Raw genomic sequence first — 24716 nt, forward strand, 5'->3', positions numbered from 1 at the left:
TTCTTTCTGTGGCCAAGGTGTATTTTTAATGGCATCATTTGCATTACAGGAAATGTACCAGCATCAACATAAATTCAAAAAATTGTTTATTTTACCTTCCTGGACGTACTGACAGAAATATTTAATTATCTAGAAATCTTATTTAAAGCAAGATAATTGCTTTACTTCTGAATTTTTAATATTCTTATAAAATGATTCATTCATCAATCAGCATGGTTTGTACCAAATGGAAACAGAAGAATATGGTTTATAAAAAGCTCGAACCTGATTTTCATACATTCAGTGTCCATAACTAATGACAGATCTTACACAGAACTTAGTTCTTAATTGAAACTGTTTTTATTATATTGCATACTGCCAAAAATTATTTCTGTTCAAATAATTCTTACTTTTCCAAAACCCAATATTTCATAGAAAAAATAAAACACAAAGAAAAATCTGACTTTCTTTTAAAGTTAATTTTTTTACTGACAATCCTTTTATCCTTATGCCTGCATGCTAATGATATTAGTCTCTCTCCTTTGGCTGCAAAGATCATGAATAAGCATAATTCTTTTGCAAATGGAACATTTAAAATATATTTAACCAGACCTGGCAATGGCAACTCTGAGAATTCTGCCTTGCTAAGCTTAATTTTCATTTTACAAAGTATGGGCAAGGCTGGCCCAGCAAAGATGCTGAACCAGCTAAAAAAGGAAAAGGCAGAGAGTTATTGGACTGAACAAATGTGATTGAGAAGGCAGAACAAGAAGCAGCAAAATTTTCATATGGACATTTAAACTAGCATCTCAGTCTTGCACAATGGGATTAAACAGAGTTAATTTTATAAATGAAGACCAAAGGTGAAGATTTTTAAAAATATTAAGAAAAGTAATGTTGTTACTACTGTGAATCCATGAAAAATCTGCCACTGGCTAAACAAGCTGGGAGAAAGTTGCCATTTCTGAGAGTTAAAGTAAGAAAAAGAGCCTAGATCCTTGTTGATTTTCTGTTCAGGTAACTGCATGGTACTTCACACATCTCCCAATACATACTGCCTTTTCTTTCTCTGTTTTTCTCCTGTCAGACTTCCACAAAAGTAATACAAAGCCTCTAATTAATGCAGTCAAGATCTGGCCTAGAGTTTGTATAATTATTTGTCCCCATAAGCCTATTACTCTTCCATGTAATTTGCATTATGCTTCATTTTGCATATTTTGGTGAGTTGATTGCTGAATTATGAGTGACAAGTCTAATTGCAGTCCCCAAGAAAATCAAGAGCCTTTCAGAAGGGATCTGGCTGGAACCAGAAACACTGCTGTCCAAATATTTCAGAGACTAGTTCTTAGATTATTCACACACTGAAGACCAAATTTTTAGAGATGCAAGAAGGACCATATTACAAATATTGATCAGTTACCACATACAGTGATATATTTTCTTTTCTAGTGCATGTTATAAATAGTAAATATATTTTATAAATGCATTTAAACAGACTTTAATGACACACTGAAATTATTTAAAAAGTGATACTTTTTCCTGTTTTTTTTGGGGGGGGGTTTGTTTGTGGTTTTTGGTTTTTTGGGGTTTTTTGGGAGTTTGTTTTATTTCTTTAATAAGGAAATTGTTAGTCTTTGCCCTCTTAACATCTGAAAATATTTTGGTCAAAATAATGAGTCAATTTTCCGCATAATATCACAGAGTTGCACATGATCTAGACATTGCTCCAATTACACTAAGGAACAAACCCATCACTTTTTCTGCCAGGAAATATAAAGTACAGATGAGTAACCAGCCTTTTTCTCTTGAACATTTGCATTTTTTTCCACTGAGCAAGTGCTGAGAGTGACTTTGCACTCCCCATGTTTTCTGAAATACATTTGGCCAGTGGTTTAACCTCTTTAATACAAAGGTTCAGATGCTTACTCAGATGGTAGCCAGTAGTGAACTTTGCAAGAAATCCCTTCCCAGTTGAAGACTTGTCTGTCCTGAGGATCACTGTCATCTGGTTTGTTGTAGAGAAGACATCTGGCAGTGGGCCTCTCTCTGTGTAGACAGCTATTCAACAGGAAAACATGAGTACATTCAACCTATTTTGTTCATGTGTATTTCAAAATGTTCTGGTTTCAAAAGCAAATACTGCCACCACAGGGATGTAGCTGCTCCCCCAAACCTAACTCACACTGCTGTGGTCAGACCCCAACACCAGATTTGACTAATCAGCATAGAACTAGAGGGTTCAGCTGAGAGATTTTCCATGTTTGTCCACACACATTAACAGTCTGATTCACTGAGAAGTTAATTTCACATGGATTGCATGGAGAGCTGAGTGTGTGCAAATGTTTTGGAAACCTAATGTCACATAAAGTATGCTTTCTCAATTTTTTTCTCTGAATTTCCTCTGAAATGAGGCCCAAAAAATGCGAATGAAATGAGAGGAATTTAATTTCCATGATATTATATCCATCAGTTTGCTCCAGCTGTCTGATTACATTCATTTTAGTACCCACTGCTGCTACTTGCCCAAAAGTAAAGAATCTGGTCCTCTGCCATCTCTGATTTCAACCACATCATGAATATTTTCCAGATCAAAGACCTGAAAGTGAAGTTGGATGTTTTTTCCACTTTCAGCATTCAAGTACCACACACCTGGAAAATAGTAAAACACACACACACACATACAAATCACCTTTTCAGTAGTTACATTTACTGTGCCTTTTTCCTGTTGAAGGGCTTTGGGGGAAAAAAAATCTCCTAAATTGTTAATAATCACCCAAGAAATTAAGTTTAAATCTTGTATTTAAAAGCTGTCAAGATCCAAATTCTCATTCTTAAAACATTTTTTAAAACTAATTTTAGGCTTCTACAATATATACACATGTGTTTTTAATCATTCATGTCAGCTGTGAGTTTTCCCAAGGTAGTATATCCCATAATTTTCTGACAGTGACAATGTGACAAATAGTCTTGTCACTTAAGTCTCATTTGATAGTAAGATAATTTTTGTAATCAGTCACAGAAGCCTGTCTTTCAAGTTAAAATAGCTCTTTGCTTCTGTTTAGCCTATACTTTCTCATATTTAATCTAAGTGTGGATACTATACAAATCTTGTAAAGAAAATAAAAAAGATAATAATTCATGGAGGGAAAAGTATTTTCTCACTAGCAGGAATCTCATTTGGGAACTTGTGGAAAGAATCCTGGAAATGTAAGCCATATCTCAAGTGAACAGAAACACAAAATGACAACTCTTATGATTACCATCCCAGCACAATTCTTCAGAATTGAAGGGATAAATAATTTAAATTTCATTAAGAAGCAATGACAAAGCTCTCTTGCTTTATCCATCAACAAGACATAGTGAGCCTCCTTGAAGCATTCACTTTTGCCAGCTCTCATTTAATCTAAATCAAGTAACATCAGTAGAATAACATCTTCTCACTAGTATGTGAAGAAACATTCAATAAAGAGAGGATTCTTTATAAAATGCATGTACATATTCTTTGCCTTTAGAAAATTTGAGCTATTTAACAGCAGAAGTGATGATATTAACCTGGCAGATACACCAGGCTATGGTAAAATTGGGACTTTCATCACCTTTTGTGCTGCTGCATTGACATAAAGACATCTGACATAAGAGGCAGGATGGAATTGGCCTGTCTGGACCTGTTCCATTGGATTGTGCTTGTCTTATTATATATAATAAAAAGGGATTATCCATTTTTATTCAGCTGGCACGTGCTTCCTTAGCTTCTGCTCAGTACCATATCGAATGCAGTTAAAAGATCACACTGTATATACCTTAGATCTTTTTTTGTTTTTTTTGTTTGACAGTGTCTGAGTTGGAAAAACAGATTTAGTATCTCTGCTTTTAGATGGTTAAACTTCTCGTGAAGATTTGGAAAAGAATGACTTACAAGAAGCTAAATTAGGGTAATTGTTTGGAAAGTTTTCAGAGCTGAATGTACTGTTTGGCTCCCAGAGTTCAACTGGCCCTCCACAGTCAGCTGGAAAAGAAAACATTTCAAAAACATAATTAACCTGCTGTCTTAATCTTTTAATCTGTGGTAACAACGATAATTTCTAAAAGTATTATTCGTGATTATTGGTTGGCACACTGTAACCATGATAGAAATATAAAGACAAGAATATGATACAGTTATATAATAATACAGTAATTAATAAAAGCTAGGAAATAAAAAAGCTAGGAAATGTTGAGATTAAGAGAGGCCTCCAAATACAACCAGCTCATGCACTTTGCTTGTATGCCTTTCTTGTTATCTGATCCATCTCAGAATCACAAAATCATTCAGGCTGGAAGAGACCTCTGAGATCATTGAGTCCAGCCTTTGACTGGTCAACAGGACCTTGTCAACCAGACCATGCCCTGAGTGCCACATTTAGCTCCTTCCTGAGCGCCCCCAGGGACAGTGACTCCATCACCTCCCAGGGTAGCTCTTCCAATGCCTGACCATTCTTTTGGTGGAGAAATTATTCTTGCAGCATCAACAGAGATACTCAAATCTAAAGCTCCTTTTGTCATCTAGCAAGTAAACTTTTAGCAAAAAACACAAACTGTTCCTTTTTTTTTCTTCAGGACCCCAAAACCTTTTACAGCTAAAACTTCTCAGTGGTTAAACCAGTCATTTGCTTTTTCCTTAAAACAACTGTTCTAGTAGGAAAGACCCTTGTCATCATGATGTGTATGTGTATATTTTAAAAATATACACATACACATATTTTAAAAATGTGTATGTGTATTTTTACAGGTAAAAATTAATAAAATTTATGTAAAAGCAAACATTGTAGATATGTGTACACACATAAACATGCACTCACAACAGGGACACAGCTAACTGTATATATATAATCAATATTCTGTTTCAATTATAATTTTGATGGTGGTTTACATCCCAAATATGTCAGCTTCATGTTCAAAAACTTTACTTGATATTGAGAAATATTATTTCTTTTCATTTTAGCCATCAGAATGACTAAATGAACCATGAGAATAAACTTTGGTGTTTTCCCAATTTTGTTGCTCACAATTCATTCAAATATGAACAGTGCTCCTCCACTTGCTTCAGGAAATCATAGTTAAGGCAAAACAGCTTTACCTTATTTGGTTTTTTTGGGTTTTTTTTGGGTTTGTTTTTTTATTTTTAACTCTCAGACTTTGGCTAAACTTTAACTCTCTCCTCCCCATCCCTTATGGCTCAAAGGCTCAAATTTTCATGCCATGATGTCTGATAGCATCTCACACTCTGAGCCTCTTGGTTGGGGACTGCATAATCTATAAATCCAAGTCTGACCACTGAATCTCACTGGGAGAAAGCTAACAAAGCTAACAAAAAAAAAACAAACCCAAAACCCCAAAACCAAGAAAAACTTGAACTTCCTCATAAAAGCCATTTTCTAGAACTTTCTATTTCACTGAATCACTTCTGGCAAGAAAAGCCAAAACTCAGAAAGGAAAAGGAACTGTTAACAATCTCATCCTGACTAATAATTATGTTATGTTTCAGCCATATGGCTCACAAGGAAGATTATTTTCTATAAATTTTCTATAAATACCATGGATAACAGATAAAGATGACATGTTTTTTAATGGAATATTATGGCTTGTGAAATCTGGTCTGGTCTTGACTACACATAAGGCACATTAGTAGTGATCTTTGTCTATCATGGAAAAATGAGAGAAGAAATTGAATTTACTCACATCTTGAAATAATGTTTTAAAAATTTCCAGTGATCTCTGAACATAAATTCATATGGAGTTATTCATACAGCTGTTGCATATTAGAGAATCAAATAGTAATCACTAGCAACAGTCTTGGTTGAGCACAAGAGATGTGAGAAAGCACAACTTTACTCAACATTTTAGAAATTATATGTTACCTGTATCTCTGTGCTTTGGCCAAAACTTCAGTTTATATTGACATAAGTGTGGAATGCACACTGTCTTTTCCACACTGTTGTTTGTATTAAAAGATAGATTATAAATTAACATGAAGATGAAAGCAATCTTTGTTTTAGATGAAAGTGTAAGGTGAAAGACTTGTACAAAAGACAAAAGCAAATCCGGCTTTCCCATGCCACCATCAAAAATCTCCTTTTTTACATTTCAAGGAGCTTTTGTGGCACTGTGAATGATGCCAGTGACTCGTACTGAAGCTCTAATTCTAGTAAAAGAAATTGACTCAGCTCAAATTCTTTCATGTCTTGTTTATGGACATGACATTTGTTCTGAAATCATTAGTGTTAGTAAGCTTGTACGCATTCATCAAAGTAATTTCATACTTTGAAGATGATTGATAACATTCAATTTTTTTCATCAGGTTACAGATAGCACATAGTAGCATGTACCAATAAAATTATGAAAACAAGTTATTTTTTCCCCAGCAACAGCTTAGACTGTCCTTTTGTACCATGGATCTCTTTAATCTCTTTCATAAGGAGTTATAAGCCTTATTACCATGTCCCTTTTTTGAATGCTAACATTTTATGGCCATGCATAGGGTAGAGATGTATAGCTTGATATTCCTTTGGTGTTTCTCAGAAGCACTGAGAAACCACGAATCATGGGACTGCTGCTGGCTTGTGAGGTGTGTTTACCCACAGCACCTGAAGGTTAGCTGGAGGGGGCAGACATCAGCATCTCTCCGCAAAATTACTTTAATAAAAACTGCTCTTGAATTCCAAAACTCATTTTGAGAAACTAGGACTGAAATTACTACTGTTATTAAAATTTCATTTTGCTGACAGACACACCTTGTTGAACTTTACCTCCCTGTGTCTCATGATGGAGCTCTGAAACTGCATTTTACTCTTCCATTTAGAAGGTTTTTGCTTACCTGTGCTGATGCAGTAGATTTGGAGGTGACAGATTTGAGAGAATAATAATGACATACAGTGTTTCAACATGAATACAACGTGAACAGCCTTACCATTATTTTAATTTTAGAGCATTTATACTATCTTTTAATTTTTTTTTTAAATCAAGAGAGAAACCAGCTGTGCTTTGAAAGGCACGGTAAATCTAATAAAAGGCAGTCCTGGAACATGCTCAATGTTTGCTTTAATGATTTGAAGCTATATCTGAATAGGCCTTTTGAGAAATTTTTTTTCCAAAAATCCATCCACTTGCAGAATAAATTACAAAGCAAGGAAAAACCATTAAAATATCAGATTTTTTTAGATTTTATCAGATTTCAATTTTTTTTGGTTTTTGCTTTGAATGGGCTTGGACTCCTTTATCATCAAATACAATGTTTCCTCTCTCTTTTATACAAGTTATCCAGATTTATAAGGAAAGTTACAGGTATTTTCTCTGTTTTTTTTTTTTTTTGTTTGTTTGTTTTCTTTGGGGTTTTTTTGTGGTTTTTTTTTTGTTTTTTGGGGGGGTTTTTTGTTGGTTTTTTTTTTTGTTGTTGTTGGTTTTTTTTGGGTTTTTTTTGGTTTTTTTTTTTTGTTCTGTGAGATTTTCCTGTTTAGCTCTGTGAAACTGGAATATTTTGAGGAAGCTTAAACCTCTGTGCTTCCTCTAAAATACTCTGCAGCCGGAAGGGTCTGGCTCAAGCTGTACAACCTGTCTGGAGAGGCATGGAACTTGATCTCAGTGTGTTACCCTGGAGATAACGTTATGATGCTGATGAGAGGTTTTTATAAAACTGAGGCTGAAAATTCTGACCCATCCAACACAAATACAGCAATAGGAAATCAGCAGCGATTTGGTGTTGACTTACTGGGAACTAACGGGGTGGTGGCAGCAGTTGGCCTCGCAGTTGGCTCTACATAATTGTCTTCGTTACACTTTCCCTTCGTCAGGGCGGTGTCGTCCACGGCAATGTCACTGGGACCACGCCTTTTAAAGGCATCAAAAATAACCTGAATTCGGGGAAAAAAAAATAGAATTTTATAATTTAATGAACCATTTTCAGCTTCTTATGCTGTACCATTCTGTCTTTGCTTGAATGCTCTTATTTCCACTGTAATTTACATTGTTGCTACACTCAGGGGAAAGTGTTGGGGATGAGACAGAATTTGTCACAAAACAAAATAGCACTATACAAACTGAGTGGGTCATTATAAGGAATGTAGTAGCTTCTTCATTTAAATGATCATCATGATGCAAAAATATTCAATACCTTTGATTTTTATATGTATTTTTAAAATGTAATTTTAAAGACAATTCTGCATTGCTCATCAGCCCAAACTTCTCCTGAACCAGGGGCACAAAAAGCTAAAATTAATCTCATTTGTTCTTAGCTGCTCTTTAATATCCACATACTTAAAGTAGTCCTGCAAACAAGGAGTTAGTGCTGGTGAATTACAGTTAGGTTTAGCAATCTTCTTTAGATCGTATGTGGTTACAGATTTCCTGGAAATCTGATGCAGCCAGGTCTCAGATGCATTTATTTCCTCAGATGTTAAATGCATCTTTCTAGCCATGCTTGCCAGAAATCAATCAAAACTACTGTAGCAAGGCAAACCATCCCAAATGCCTATAAAAAGAAATTGTTTTCAAAAGAGAGGTGCTGAAAGAATTGTCTAGAATAAACTTCCTCCTTTTGTTTACAGATAAGTCAAGTCAGTTGTTAATCATTGCACTTCCATCTGCAACACACTTTCAGGGGATTAATCTGGAAATAATTAGTGAAAACACTGATTCACAATCTGAAGTAATTTTAATTTAAATCTTCTCATGGCTAAATGCTTCACATCACCCTCACTATTGAGATTTTATATTCCACAGCAGATTTTGATAGGCTTTGAACACTCTTATTTTGTGGAAAGCTCTCATGATAACATTTGTTGTTCCTTGACAATAATCATGTTTTCTGAAATATTAATACTTTAAATTCCAGGGTAGGGAAGAGAGACTGTGAGAATTCAAATGAGGATTACAATCTTCTGCATCCTAATATTTATTTGATGGCAGGTATTTTTAAAGGATACTAAGTATTCTCTTTGGAACAGTGGAATTTTGGATTCATTTCACAAAAATCTCTGATATCAGTTTATCTAAAATAAATGAAAAAAAAAAGCAGCTTAACAAACCTTAAAATCAGACGTTTCATTTAAAGTTACTTGTCCATAATTCCAGTTGTTTCCGTAGTTTCCTTCTTTCTCAAAAATTATCTTTTCCTGACCACGCTCATCACTTGTGCTAACTCTTAAACGGTAAACATTAGCCCCATACATGAAATACCTAGAGGAGGAAAAGCATTTTGGTATTATTAGAACAAAGTCAAATTTCATGAAAAAAAATGTCACTCTTTTTCTTTTATAATGTTTCATGAAATTAGGATTAATTTGAAGCAAGCATGAAAATAATATTAATTGCATGTTTAAATTACACCTGGAAGTGTAGAGGCCTAGTTAAGCTTCATAAAAAAAAAAAAAAAAAAAATTTCAGGGATTCTTAATATCATTTTTGCATAGAAATGAATATTGGATGCAGGGTGATAAAGAAAGTACATCATAGCTAACTGCAAAAGTCAAAGCTATGAAGGAGTTAAACTTTAGGCCTGGAGCTGAGACTGATTGTGGAAATCCAAACAGAACCAGGCTGGTGTTGCTGGCACACTGAGTGGGATTAATATTTTAAATGTAAGAAAGCTCTTTGGGTATATTCTTAAACAAAAACCAGGTTTAGGAATTATGTAACAATACCAGAAGCTTAGACAATATGTATCTGAAGGGACCAAAGGCAAACTCAGAATCCGGACCCGCTCTTCCATGAATCCAAGTCCAATGGGTGTTGAAATATAAAATCCTGCAAGATAATGGCCATACTTTAGCCAGGACAGAAGAAATTTCTTTTTTACTTTTTTACTTATTGAATTAGAGTTTGTATATTTAAAATAACATCAAGCACAGATAGTGTTAAAGATTTGGAAGATTCCTGACACAGTAAATGTGAGGGATTATCCCAAGATATGTTCATCAGTCAATGAGATATCAAATTGAGCTTTAAGCTTCTTGGATACTCCTCAGAACTAGATAAGCAATGGGCTATACTAGTCCTATATAGTCCTTATACTAGTCCTTTCCAAGTCAGTGGGAATTCTGCTTTATATTCTGTGAAGAGAGCAATTCTCCTGCCTTTATAAAAATGTCTTCCTGTTTGATATTGGTAGTGATTTTGCCAAAGAATTTCCCAACATTTTCATCATTTGTATCCACAAATGACAATGGGAAATATGGATTGTGTGTTGAGAGGGTGACAGAATGACTGTGTGAATATTTTATAGCAAGGTGAGGCATTATAAACAAACAACCCCTCCTTTATTTGTGAAATTGGGTTTATAGCTTTTATCTAAGATAATTTGCTGCAGCTGGGAATTTGGGCTTCTTGTTGCCATATGAGGCCAGGCCATAGAAACACTGGGATTTGTCATAAGAGATGCAAACTTAGGCAGCTTTAAAATAAAATTCTTGCTTTATTCAAATAATGGGTGTAATCTCATATTTTCTTCTATCTAACTAATAAATATATATGCAAATATTATATTAACAGAATTTTCAAATTAATATAATTATAATTTTATTAATTAAGTTATATGCACTGTATTCTGTTATTTATACTTCCAGATTACCTAGTTGTTTTTATGTGGGAGGCTAAAATTCCTGAAAATTAATCTGAAATATGAATCAGGCTTTTAATTTCCTCCCTTGACTTAGAGAGCCTGCAGTAAAATAGACATGGTGCCTAACTTAAAGAAAAAGTTCTTTACATAGTCAAAGGGACAATTCTCTTTGTTTCATCAATTCTCTGAGCACTCAGAATCAATTTTTGAACATGTATTAAGGCCTTTACTTTTCAGCAGAAGAAAAAAACCAAAAAATAGTGTTTCATGAATGCAATAGCTTGATATTAATGATGCAATTTACTCAAAATACAGGTCACAGAAATTTAAATATGCAATACAATAGTAACATTACACACAAGAACATTACATATGTCAGCTTGGACTTGGCATAGGAAAACTGAGAGCACCTAAAATGGATTAATATTTTTGAGAGAGAGAAATCATTGTCAAGTGTTTTGTTAAAAAATATTTACATTCTTTCATCTGATTTGCATTCTAGGAGCCAAGTGGGAGGATAAAACAGTGTTCTGAAGATTGTTTAGAAAATGTGCATTTACTTACAGAGGGGTGCATAATTTCTATCTATCTATATAAAGTGCAGAATGCTATTTTTCTTTTCCCAGGAGTAACTTTTTTCAGAATAATTTGCAATTTTTCCACTCATTTGTCACTGAATAAATTTTATGTAAGTCCTGCATAGAATATATATAAACATTGCAAAATCCAATTTGTATTTTTTCTGGTTTTAGCTGGACTGACAAATCAGCTGAGAGAGTAATTGTTTGGCTTTATTGTTGAAGCATAAAGAACCATAAGGAGTCTAATGCTGGTATAAGGATTCATGATACATTCAAAATCCAATTCCTATCTGCATTGTCTCTTTAAATAAATTCCACTTTTGATATGACCACTCTTCCAATTAAGTTATTTACCTGAAGCAGTTACTGGAGTGTTTGTGGGGTGTTTGGCACAGTAGGTGTGTTTGCTGTGCAGTAACTAGGGACACAGATGCCCCCTGTAAACTGCAGGTCAGCTTTATTTAAATCAAAATTATTTTGTGACAACCATTAGGATGTTAGCAGTAGGGAGGGATGAAACAGAAGTGATTTGCCTAATCATGCAATTATACGTTTTTCTCCCCTCAAGTTAAACATAAAGGTTTTTGACCTATAACATTTTTGCCCAATAGAAATTCCTTTCTCAAATAAGGCATTTTGGTGTAATAAAAACATTGAATTTTTTAGCACCTCACACTTAAATAATTTTACTTTTTTTTTTTTTTTCCCTCTTAGTTTTGGTATGTTTCCACAACATGACAATCAGAAGGAGAAAACATTTTATCTGGTAGCCCTGACATTTTTATGGCAGAATAATACAACATCTTAGTAATACCACTATGAAGAATCCATAATGCAGTGACATAAGCTAAATCAAGTTTTTCCTTTAATCTTCAAGCCACTTTTTTGATCTTACCTGACAAGTTGCCAAATGTATGATCAAAATCAGGACCACTCATCAAGGGAAAGGTAGGACCCTGAACTCTGTCCCAGTCTGAATCATCATCTAAATCTTGTATCCAGAAACAAAAGCCATCTTCAAAAGTGCAATTGATTTTCTCATAATCTGTGAATAAGAATTTCTAGTAAATAAAAGATGACAGAGATGGTAAGTTTTTTCTTAGAATTACATGGGGAGCAGTGATGAATAATGTCAATTTTTAAATATGCTTGTAAACCAGCCCACAATGACTTAATTTCATCTTTATGCAACGCAACAAAATTACTCAAATAAGTGTGTTTTCCTGAATGTTGTTTCTAGATGTTGTTCTGAATGCTTTATTTTCTGAAGACATTTTGGTCAATGGTTTCATAATGTTGTTTAGTGAACCAACTGGCTGAGAGGAATCTGATGGAGGTGCAGACACAGTTTTATTTACACAGATGAGTTTTGTAAGACATCACCCTACTGCTAGATACATGCCTGTAAACCTTAGACAAATAATTTATTTGATATTTAAATCAGTATGAATTTATTCAAAGTGGATTTAGCTATTGGACTGAGGCCAGAAAATGCTGCTTCCCTTCCCACTGCCATTTTCTCAAACTTAAAGTGTAGATTCACCAAAATTTTGGGATAAAAAAGAAACAAAGTAACCAAACACATACACACACACACACACATAGAGAGAACACTTACTGTTTAGTTCACTTGCATTAAATGCAGTGTATGTTGCATTAAAGCCATTATAATTTTCTGAATAATCGGACATAAACTGTGCTGTAGACTCATGAGAAAAAATGTAAATTGTTTCAAGATTGGTCCCTGACAGAGAAGCTGAAAACAAATAAAAAAAACATAAAGTCAGAGAGAAAATAATCACAGGCACATTAAAATTTCCAGTGTTGTCACAAAACCACAGTGGATTAGTTTATTGAGTCTTAAGGAATACTTTTCCTGTTGCACTGTGATCCTGCCACAATAGCTTCAAACTCTTGAAGCATTTAGCTGTCTGGCTGACATATAAATATTCTGCATATTCCACCTCTCATATCCACCAATATGGATATCATCTAGTCTTTTGCCATTCCTCATTCTCATTCTCTACCTATTTCCAAAAATAAGGATAAATAATAATATATCTTTCTGATGTACTTATCTTCCTATTGTCTGTCCTCAGAATATGTTTTTCATCTCTGATAGAATTCAGCTGTATAGACTGAGTCTTATGAAAAATGGGTAGAATCCCAGCTTTCAGAGTAGAATGGAGAGACAAGGTATCATCAGTATTTCAAGATCTGAGAAAAACAATGTATTTACAAATACTTGTAAAGATTTTCAGGAAATTTTGTAGCAATTCTCCCACCTGTTTAGTTTATATGCTTTCATTTTCTGTTACTGTGTGTGATATTACAGGAACTCCTGAAAATATATTTTCAATGAAACATGAACCTCACAAGACCATGAGGCTGATGAAGTTATCAAGATCATTCAAATAAGATCTTAAAAAACAAGTAGAAATTTCATAATGTATAAGGGTTTTATCTGGTCAAATTAAAAGGCAGACAGGTATATTGAGATTAATTGTCTAACAGGGTAATTTTATTCAGATATCCAGTCTCGCTTTTAAACATACACATGCAGCTTTTGATGCCTCAAAATGCTTATTTTACCACTCAGATTTTAGTATTATTAGCTGAAAAATAAACTTACCTCTTAAAACCTTGTTTTGTCCTAATCCTTCAAAAATACTCAGCTCATCTGCATATGGTTGTGTTTCAAAAGAAGTGAAGTTCAGTTTAATGGACAACCCTTGAGGCACTCTAAGGCAACAAAAGAAACATAAACTCAAAACTGAAAATCTATTATTTGACTTCAGTAAATTCACTGAAGTCATTGAGTGCTTGAATGATAAATTCAGAAGCAACATGAAATCTTTTTAATCAAGAGTACTAATCAAGATGATCTATTTCTCTAACATTCAGCTTGCAAAATTGCCAAAGAAATTTGACATAAACCTTTCGTAACAGTGTGCGCACACCTTTACACACTGGAGTTAAGTGTTTTCTAGAAACTGAATGTTCTGAACTCTAGAATGTGATTATCAGTTCTAGAAGGGGTTTTTTTGGATGGTTTTGGCCGGGTTCTGTTGCCCTCTGCATCTCATTGAATTGCAATCACATTTTTCACGCATGTTACTCTAAGATATCTCACTGCTTAGGTAGACTTCCCGAACCCAGAGGAACAGTATCAAGATATCAATATGAACAGCAAGATATCAAAATCTCTCTCCTGAAAGTCCCAAACACTGTCTCTTATGACAAAACCAGGATGCACGTGCAGATTTGATGATCTCAAAACCACCCTTTGGGAAATTGTTACAAATCCAAATCATCACACACAAAGTTTAATGACAGAAGTGACTTGAAGTAAAGTGTAAAAATTCTTGACCTTATTTTGCTACTGTTATGCTTTATGAATAATCTATATTTAATTTGTTCTCCCATTTCCTTTCCACTAGACACATATGGTGGTCCAAATTCTAAAACATTACCAGTTTAGCTACCACAATGGGGTTTTTTTCAGAATTCAGAGCATCAATGAAAATAAGCTTTTAACAGCAATCTGCTGGTGCTTATCAGTAATGATAAGTAGAGAAGTGTGGAACAAATACTTAGATATTTTGCTTTTTAAAATTTTTTGTTGTTGTTGTAATTTTATATTTCTCCAGATAGAAGAAATGGCTTTGGTTAGAAAAGAGTAAAACATATAGTTGGAAGGTTCAGGAAGCTAAACTTTCAGGGAAATATTGAGCATATTGCTCTCTAAGGAGAGGAGATTGGATCTTCATTTAGAGTTAAAGGGCATGAAAAAAGCTCTTCCTAAAGGTAATAGGGAAATATTTCTAGACAAAAGTAGGCACAAGAAAAATCCAATCTTGGATGTATTATAGGGTGCCTTTTAACACATTTTTATAGGGATAATAAAAAAATGTAGGTTATTGGAAAACCCAAAAGTTCCCTCATGGAAACAACTCTGAACGAAAGAAAACATTTGAGTTCCACTTTGAATTTCTTAGGGCTTTACTCTCAGAGTTGCCTGATTTCTTAAAGCATTAAAGGAAAATAAATTCAGATGGTTGTTTTTTGTAATTTTTCAATCTGTAATTACACACATCTGCAGAACCTCTACCATATTATTTGCAATTGCTCACTATTCTTTCCAAAATGATGTTTTTACCAGCTACATCCCTGGTATAGATATCTACCTAATACAATGCTTCTTGCAGCTATAGCAGCACTTGGAGCAACACCAACAGTGTAGAAGGAGGGAGGGCACTGGGGCCATGTTTATTTACTGGGCTCAAATTCTGCAATGCCACGAAATGAGGAACAAGGCAGATGCATTCAGCAGGGAAAAAATTGTTTTCTTTTCCTGGGACACACCTGTATTTTAAAGCCAGGTGTTATCAGTAATTACTGGTGAACAGTACCACTGAGGATGAGAAGGAAAAAACGTGCTAAACAGAAGGAAACCAGGATTTCAGGGTAAAGATGAAAGTTCTGCACAAAATCAAAGCTTAACACTTTCAAAGGAGCCTTTGGAATGAGAAGCTCAAACCTTTTGAATTTTAAAGGCAATTTCTTAATCTCCTTTGAAATCTTCTGCCAAATTAATACTTCTCAGAATCAAAGAGCAGCCATTATTATGAAACCATAATAAGAATAACTGCCTTTCAAAGCAGTAACTTCTGAATTGGCAGTCATAGGAAAGATTTTTAGAACTGTCTAACTTGTGATCATCCAGTTTTTTTCGATATGTACTTTTGGATGAGATTTATCACATAGTGTGGCTTTTTTCTCCCTGTCCTAAGAACTGGACCTAGAGAGTCAAAATCAAACAGTTATCCCTGTCTGTAGGTATATATCCTTGATAAAAAAAAAAAATAAAATTCCACTTCTTGTTCCTAAGGCTTAACAGGAATTTGGTGTTATTATATAAAATGCTAACTATGCAATTCTAAAATATATTCCTAAATTACATAAGTACACAGGTATTCTTAATTCACATATAAAACCTTTACACCTAAGTGACAAGGGAATTCTTGAAAACTCTGTTAAATAAGAATTACATCATATAAAGCCATTATCTGAAGACTATAATTTAATATAATCCTTTGGGAAAAAAATCTTGCAATTATTTTGACTTATGTGATTTATTTTAAACTTACACTTATGTTCCTCTGGATGTAAAAACACAGAAGATTTCTCAAAATTGTACCTAAGAATTTTTGTAAGTGGAAAAATTATCGATATAGTTATGGAGCTCATGCATGAAGGTTTTTAAAGAAAAGTCACATAAACAGAAAGGAAAAAATGATAGTATATATTTTCTATGCTGGGGTATTTGGGAATAAAAGCAAATGGCCTAAGACTATTGTGCAGGAAACAAGATCACCTCATAATCCAAAAGAAATGTTAGGTACGAAATTATTGGAAAATGGCTTACACTATTATCCATTTGCAAACAACGTTTTCATTATATGGCTTTGGATAATTCATAGAGTGAAAAAACCCAGAGGAGCCAGTCAACATGAATTTTCCATCACAAACTGCAGCTGTAACGATATAATGAAGAACATTTGTCAGAATGACATTTGAAAAACAGAATCAGAACCAAAATGTGGGTGACCCTGGATACTGATTTACATGGATTACCTTGGAACTGCTTTGTAAGCAACAATAGGAAGACAAAATAAAATACACTATCAGCTTATTCCCATTTCTAATTCTTATCACTGTTTGATCTCAGAGTACTATATGAGAAGAAAAGCAGGACAGAAAATTCGTTTTTAAATTAGACACAATCCAACTAATCCAAACTAGTCTAAACCAATCCAAATAATTCAAAAACAGCAACTGGATTTAGCTAATCCAATACTTTCATTTTACTCCATACTTTTATAAAGAAACAGGATCTTGCCTTACCAGTTCTTATCTTCAACTACTTTAAATCAGAAAACTGTGTTTGTACTACCAGAGAAAATTTGATATCACAGGAATAAAAGCAAAAGGGGATATGGTTGACTATTGTTATCTCTACTTTTATAAGCTCCCTGGTTCCTTACCTTATATATTACTGAGTACTCGAAGAGATAAGTGGATCTCCCAAGTTTCCTGCCAGCTATTGAATTCATTCAGCTGAGGTAAATGTCACTTATCATCATCTATTTTTTCAAAGGGCTTTCAATAGTTTTTTTTTTCCCTTGGGGTTGGTATTCTATTCTATGAAAGTTCTTCACTTTAAAAATAGGGGAAAAAAGTATTTTTAAGCCTCAGCAAGATTGTAAATGATAATTCATGTAGAGATTTTTATTTCAGCAGACACTGCGGAACTGCTGAAGGTTTTGCTTCACCTCTTGAACATTATATTAGAATCTGTCTAATAATGTTTTCTCTTCAGTTGTTCAAAAAGTATCATAGTGGTTTCACATAAAGATAAAATCAGTACCACACATGATTATCTGGAGAGGTAAGGACAAGTTCATCAATTTGAGGCAGCTGATCAGAAATTATACAGAGCTTTTAATTAATTTCAGAAATGAAATCATACCTATAACAACAGTCCAAAATATGAATAACCAAACATATTGAAAATTAAATGGGAATTTTATTGAGCATAGTCCTCCTCTGGGAAATTATATATAAAAGGATAAATTGGGCCTCCTTGTGTGTTCATTTTATAAGTGTAAAATTCTTTCTGCATATCACTGTAGCAAACACAAAATAAAAGTCAAGCTTTGTTTCATGCAGCCATACCCCATAAATAAAGACTGTGCAGAATGAACTTTGCCAACGTGCCTAATCCATGAGCTGAAATAGAAACATACACCATTTTGCAATCTTTGAGAGGAAAAAGCAGAACACGTAAGATTTTAACTACATAGAGAGAAAAGGTCCATGAATGATAGTTATTATTCTATATTAGCATTAGAGCTGTGTATTGCTATAGAAGTACTTTTTTCTCCACTTTAATTCACATATTTCCTGTCTTTGTCAATGAGAAGGAGAAAATCAGTGCCCAGCTTGCTATCAATGAAAATTACAAAAAAGTGGTGCTGTTAACGAGTAAGACATAACCTGATCTAAAAGGAATCTTACAGCATGGACAATAATAAAAAAGATAATGCTTTTCTAATAAAATTGATGACAAGTGTTTGCTCATTCATTTCTCTTAGAATCACAGAATGGGTCAGGTGGGAAGGGACCATAATGGGTCCAACCTCCCCGCTCAAGCAGGATCAACCTAGAGCACATGGCACAGGATTGTGTCTAGATGGTTCTGGAATATCTCCAGTGAGGGAGACTCCACACCCTCTGTGTGATCTATTCCAGTGTTTGGTCACTGCACAGTAAGGAAGCACTTCCCCATGTTCAGGTGAAATTTCCTGTGCATCAATTCCTGCCCGTTGCCCCTTGCCCCATTGCTGGGCAGCACTGAGCAGAGCCTGGTCCCTGCTCTGACCCCTCCCTGCAGGCACTGACAGACACTGATGAGATCCCTTCTCAGTCATCTCTTCTCAAGGCAGAACAGCCCCAGCTGCCTCAGCCTTTCCTCAATAAGAAAGATGCTCCAGCCCCCTATTATTATGATTGTTCTTCTTATTGTTCTCTTTTATTTGTTCCTTATCTCTTAAGAGACAATGAGTAAATTCAAACAGGTCCTTAGGTAGACGTAGCAATATTCAGTGCTTAGTGTGTCAGGAATGAGCAGGAAGACAGCAGGGACTGGTCCTTTTTCCCTAGAGAACCTCCCAGTGCTTCCTCCCTGCAGGGAGAAAGCAGCTGTGGTCAAAGATGGATGGGCATGGAAGTCATTACATTTTTGCTTCATCCTGGAGCCCAAAGAAAAGCTGCAGTTGATCTCTTAAGGACAGGAGATATTCTTTGAAGGAGCCACTTCTACTCTTTCCCCAATATGTATCTTGCTGTCCACTTCTATTTAATTCTGTTCCATACATGGGACATTATGAGGGCTTCATCTTGTTAGCCTTGAATTTGAGGGAGAAGCTCCCCAAACCGGTCAGATCCAGCCCACATATTTCACTTGACAGGATCTTTCTCTGCCAAAGGCCAGTCCATTACTTTCTGATTAATCTCTCTCAGTGCTGTAGTGATGCTGTGAGGTGAGTAATCACAGAAATGATAGTCTAGACACATAATAACTGCAAAGAGTCTGCAGAAACCCCTCCTGGGATCAGCCTCCAGTCTCCCTTTCTGTACCCCTACGTGCTATGTGGCTGCTTTACAGCAATGCCAGTCATTATTAGTGGCTGCTGCTCAGACTTCACATTTCTCTAGAGACCCTTTCACTGAAATTGCTAGCTGTACTTGTGTGAAGCCTTTTGTAACTGCACTGCATTGCAGAGCCAGAAAGAAACCTTTCAAGATAATTTTAATCAATAAAACAGAGAAAAAAAAGGGTGTTCGGTTGATTGAGTCTCTTCTGAGAATCTGAGATTTTGCTGAATTCTCTCTAATGCAGAAAAGAGATGACTAAAATTCACATTTTAATCCTATATTTTTAAACCATTGACACTATGAAATCAGAAATACTAGAGGGAATAACAATCCAGATGAAAAACAAACCAAGTTTTTTAGAGGACAGCAACTCCTTTTATATGCAGGAGCACTTGTAGAATGACTTATGAATTGGTCACAAATCTCATTGTGAAACTCTAAAGAACTTCTAAACAATTTTAGATTTCATGTGACCATATTAAGTTTCTAGGAATGGGACAAATGTGAAACATTAAAGGTGTGGAAAAATTAGCAGCTATCCCAAAGGTGCATCCAGCTTCTTCTGCAACCCCTCATTCCACTGGTTTTATAAAATCTGCTAGGAAACTTAAATAGATAAAATTAGAGAAGCTCTGAGATTTTGGGTAGGAAAGACTGACAATATAATATCAGAAACATGGATCAACAATTTGTCCTCCAGCCAGAATTGTACTTCCATAAGGTTATGAGCCAAAAATGCTGCACTAGTGGTAACTGACCAATTTGTTTGGAAATACCAGGCCTCAGTGAAGATGAACAGGGGTAAATCATCCAGCTCTCTGAACTGCAACTACAGCCATTTTCCCTTCTGACAATGACTATTTTTACTCTTATTAATATTTATTTTATACTTTTATTGTATACTTTTATTACTTTCATTATTTGTACTTATTTATTTTATTTACTACTTTTATTAAGTATGCACATTCCTGAAATTTTTAGCTCAGTTGTGCTGAAATGAGGAATAACATCCTTAGTTACAAAGGGGAAAACATTCACAAATTATATTTGGGGAGATGTGCTAACCACATCCAAAAACCATGTGCATAAGAGTCTATGCCTCAGCTGAAAAACTCTACTCAAGCACAATTCATAACTTAAAACCCCTGTGTGGCCTCTGAGGCACAGCTGAGTCATGTCTACACAGCTTTGACTTTCAAGTAATTGAGCTTATTTTTGTCTGTACCTACCAATATGCAATATCAATTAAATTCTGTCATATATAATAGGTATGAATGTAATATCTTCAACAAAATGTGGGTGAAACTTGTAAATTCAGACCCGGTTGGGGAATTGGCCTGCTAGAGCGAGTGCAGAGGTGGCCACCAAGTTGATCAGAGGGATGGAGCTCTTCTGCTATGAGGAAAGGCTGAAAGAACTGGGATTGTTCAACTTGGAGAAAAAAGGGTGACATAATTGTGTCCTTTTTTGGGGTGACATAATCGTGTCCTTTCTCTGAAGGGACCCTACAAGAGAGATGGAGAGAGTCTATTTACAAGGGCCTGGAGTGACAGGACAAGGGGGAATGGAGTCAAACTGACAGAGAATAAGTTTAGATCAGATATTAGAAAAAGCTTCTGGAACAGGTTGCTCAGAAACCGTATGGATGTCCCATCCCTGGAAGTGTTCAAGGCCAGGTTGGATGGGGCTCTGAGCAACCTGGTCTAGTGTAAGGTGTCCCTCTACCTGGCAGAGGGTTGGAATGAGATGGTCTTTAAGGTCCCTTCCATCCCAGGCCAAGTAAAAAGTGTTCATTTTATGAGATCTATAATATTAATTTATGAATATAAGGTCTACATTTTTCTTATTTAGCAATGCCTGAAATTAAAAAAAAAACATTAAATCAAACAAATATCCCCAGAATAATATCTGTCTCAAAAAAAAAACCCCTATGATGGTAGAAATGAATGACTCAATAACTTCTTGGGGTTATGTTATTTAATGCTTTCCATGGAACTAAGATCTAGCTGAAACTTAGGACTTTCTGATTTCCTCAGCTGTAGAAGGACCAACTCAGAGCCAATATTTAATATGATCTAGCTAGATGCAGCTTTTTATGATAAGTAGACATTTTGATGTGCTTAAATGGATATAGTACTGAAGTATTCTGATGGATATTTCCCCAAAGTATTCAGACAAGTCTCCCTTCTGAGCTGACTGTAGTAAGAAAAAAATGCAGATAATGGGCAGAGAATCTGCAATTCTCTTTTCTTTTTTTCTGAAGTAAATTGCACTTTTGAGAGAGAGGTTCAGCCTGTCACAAACCTTCAGGATCAAGCTTTCAGATTCTTTAAAAGCATAATTGGTCTTTTAGTTGTTTGTTTGTTTTTAGAGCCCAGCATTTCACATGTTTCTGAAAGCTCGAAGCAGAATGCCCTCACTGTTTTCCTCTTCTCACTGCAGAATGGAAAGAAACTTTCCAGATTTCTAGCATCAAATTTTATATTAAATAAAAACAGACCCAAAAAAACAAACAAGCAAACAAAACACTCAGGGAGTTAATTGCTCCCATTTCTCCTAAAACATTTGCAATGCTCTACTTGAGAGACAACTTGACAGAATTTCAACTGAGAGCTGAGGCTGTGGAGAGCAGTGCAGGCAGCATTAACCCACATGCCTCCCATCAAAACTACAGAGCAGTTGGGTAAGGAGCTCTGCAGTCAATTCCTTGGTACAAACAGTTTCTTGGGGAAACCAGGAAGCCAGATAGAATCATGGAGTAGAATAATTTAGGTTAGGAAAGACCTCCAAGGTCATTGAATTCAGCCTTTGCCAGATCACCACCTCGTCTACCAGACCACGTCCGGTCCTTTCTCAAACACCTCCAAGGATGGTGACTCCACCACCTCCCTGGGCAGCTCATCCCAATGCTGGACAACCATTTCTGTGAAGAAATTCTTCCTGATGTCCAACCTGAATGTCCCTGGCACAGCTTGAGGCCATTTCCTCTTGTCCAGTCACCGGTCACCTGGGAGAAGAGCCCGCCCTGCCCCTGGCTCCTCCCTCCTGTCAGGGAGTTGTACAGAGTGAGAAGCTGATCCCTGAGCTGCCTTTGCTCCAGGATGAGGCCTCCCAGCTCCTCACATAGATTATTCTGCAATTTTTTTGCCCTTCTTCTCCAGTCCCTCAGTGTCCTTCTCGTAGTGAGTGGCCCAGAAATGGACACAGTACTCAAAGATAATGCAAAAGCAAACAATCTGACTGGCACACCAGGATAAAAGCTCTTTTTGTTAAATTCCAATGGGGTTTCAGGTCAGTAATTTTGTAGAATCAGAGATGGCCTGAGGGTGAATGGGACCTGTATAGGTCATCTGCTCTGAACACTGTTTGATATCACTGATGCAAATCTTCATATTAAATTCTTATATTATTTTGTAATTTACATAGGATTTATGTTAGTAATATTTTTATAGTAAGCAAAAAATGTATAACTTTATATTAAAACAGAAAAACTCTAATATTTCATTATTTATTAAGCATATGCTTCATTAGTGAGAATTTTACAGGACATTGTTTCTTCTTGCAAGCTAAATATTATAAAAATCACACATTGTTATGTTTAATAGAATTGATTTGGACTTCACTGTGCAGTTTATTGCCCACAAACTATTTACAAACTACTGACAGTGTTAAGCATGTGTAAAAAGACTGATTTACAGGAGTTTACATTCTTACCACATCTCTTTTCAGATTCATCTGAACCATCCGGGCAGTTCAAGACTCCATCACAAAAGAATTCTTCACTAATGCAGGTTGCGCCATCAGCACAGAGTTCAGCAGGTGGCAAACACTCAGCTGGAATAATAAGGATGAGAGCAATAACAGCACAACAGTAATGCAGTCTCACTACAAAGGAAAATTGACTTTACCTCTGGTTGCTTTACCACAAATCAAATCAACCACTCTATTGTGTTTTACAAAACTGCATTTTTAGAAGCCTGGAATGAAATATCACATACTAAAAAGATAAAATTGGCAGAGAATGGAGAGAATTCTCAGAAGTGAAATATGCTTTGAAACCAAGCTTGAAGCAAGGCTGGAAAAAAATGTTTGTGAATTCCTTTTTTTTTTCCCTTTACACAAATAAACTACTTTATGCAATACAATGAATGACATTTTCCAATTTCTTATGTTCAAATAATGTGAGAAAACTGTACTTTGGTTTAAATAACCATGAATAATCTCTGAGTTTAGGTAAATAGAATTTAATTGATTTCTTCAGCTTTAACACATCATACTGTTGCACCTCATCATGCTAAGAAATCTGATTTTTTAACCAGCATATCCTAAAAAAAAGAGCCTTTAGATCCTTAAACACCAGAATTATCAGAAAAAATATTCTGTTCAGATTTACAAATTACATGTATAAGTTAAGAGCGAATTTCTGTTAGAAGAATACATGGGCAGATCCTTCAAATTGTAGATCTTGCTAATAACCTTTTCCTAGAGCATAAATGTTCATCTACTGCAAAAAATTCTCTTAGTCTTTAGAGGGTTTTGGTCTTAGATATCATTAGAATTGAAGTAGGTCTTATTAAAGTGAACAGAAACATGCAGCTAAACAAAGCTTTGGAGAACTACTGATTTGAAAATTGTTAAAATTGCATTAAATTCTATAGAACTATTCACACAGTTCCTTGTCTCTTCTTCAATAAATTCTTACAGAAAAAGGTCAACATTTCTGATGCAAGAAGGAAAAATAGTAATCTGTAAAATTTCATCTTTTTCATGTTTTTTTTTTTTTTTAATAGAGCTGTTAGTTCTGTAATCAGATTGAGTATGATACTGTACCGTGTGTCCCAGACTGACATTGGTGTGGATGTATTGTAGCACTTCAAAGTGCTTTACAAAACACCCTCAGTGTTGGCAATGCAAATGTTACAAAGCCACAAGATTTACCATTTTGCATCCAACTGGAAATTAAAATGAACCAAACATACTCCAGTAAAGTGTTGGAGGTGACACAGGACCAGTGAATGAATCTCCACAGATGAGCAGAGACAAAACTGTGCATTCTAGACCCAGAGCAAAAATTCCAACCAATAACCCAGGAAGAGATTTTGCACAAGCCCATCAGGGAAGAAATCATTTTTTACACACAACATGATCAATTCTGGGCTTATTCAACTCAGAAAACTAAACAGCACTGCCACCTCCTGGATTGAAAGAAATGAACTTTTCCTGCTTAAACATTATGACTTCTCTTTTAAATGGCAAATTACCCTAAATTGTGTTGTAAGTGTTACATTCAATTAAATAAGGGCAGTAAACAAATAAGACTTGAACACATTATATTGCTTGTAGAA

At 35.2% G+C, this 24716-nt stretch overlaps 1 protein-coding gene across 1 annotated transcript in view; it reads right to left on the reverse strand.

Annotated features, from left to right (window-relative positions):
- TMPRSS15 (transmembrane serine protease 15) overlaps positions 1-24716 on the reverse strand; it is a 53321-nt gene that overhangs the window by 16234 nt on the left and 12371 nt on the right. The window contains exons 9-19 of the mRNA XM_066567660.1: positions 23086-23205; positions 16580-16688; positions 13784-13893; positions 12770-12907; positions 12047-12196; positions 9654-9756; positions 9039-9189; positions 7724-7865; positions 3896-3985; positions 2503-2628; positions 1906-2037 (exon numbers count right to left, since the gene is read on the reverse strand). Coding sequence (XP_066423757.1) covers positions 1906-2037; positions 2503-2628; positions 3896-3985; positions 7724-7865; positions 9039-9189; positions 9654-9756; positions 12047-12196; positions 12770-12907; positions 13784-13893; positions 16580-16688; positions 23086-23205 — 1371 coding nt within the window. The remainder of the gene's footprint in view (positions 1-1905; positions 2038-2502; positions 2629-3895; positions 3986-7723; positions 7866-9038; positions 9190-9653; positions 9757-12046; positions 12197-12769; positions 12908-13783; positions 13894-16579; positions 16689-23085; positions 23206-24716) is intronic.

This window comes from Molothrus aeneus, chromosome 2 (genome assembly GCF_037042795.1).
Source record: "Molothrus aeneus isolate 106 chromosome 2, BPBGC_Maene_1.0, whole genome shotgun sequence".
Classification (NCBI taxonomy): domain Eukaryota; kingdom Metazoa; phylum Chordata; class Aves; order Passeriformes; family Icteridae; genus Molothrus; species Molothrus aeneus.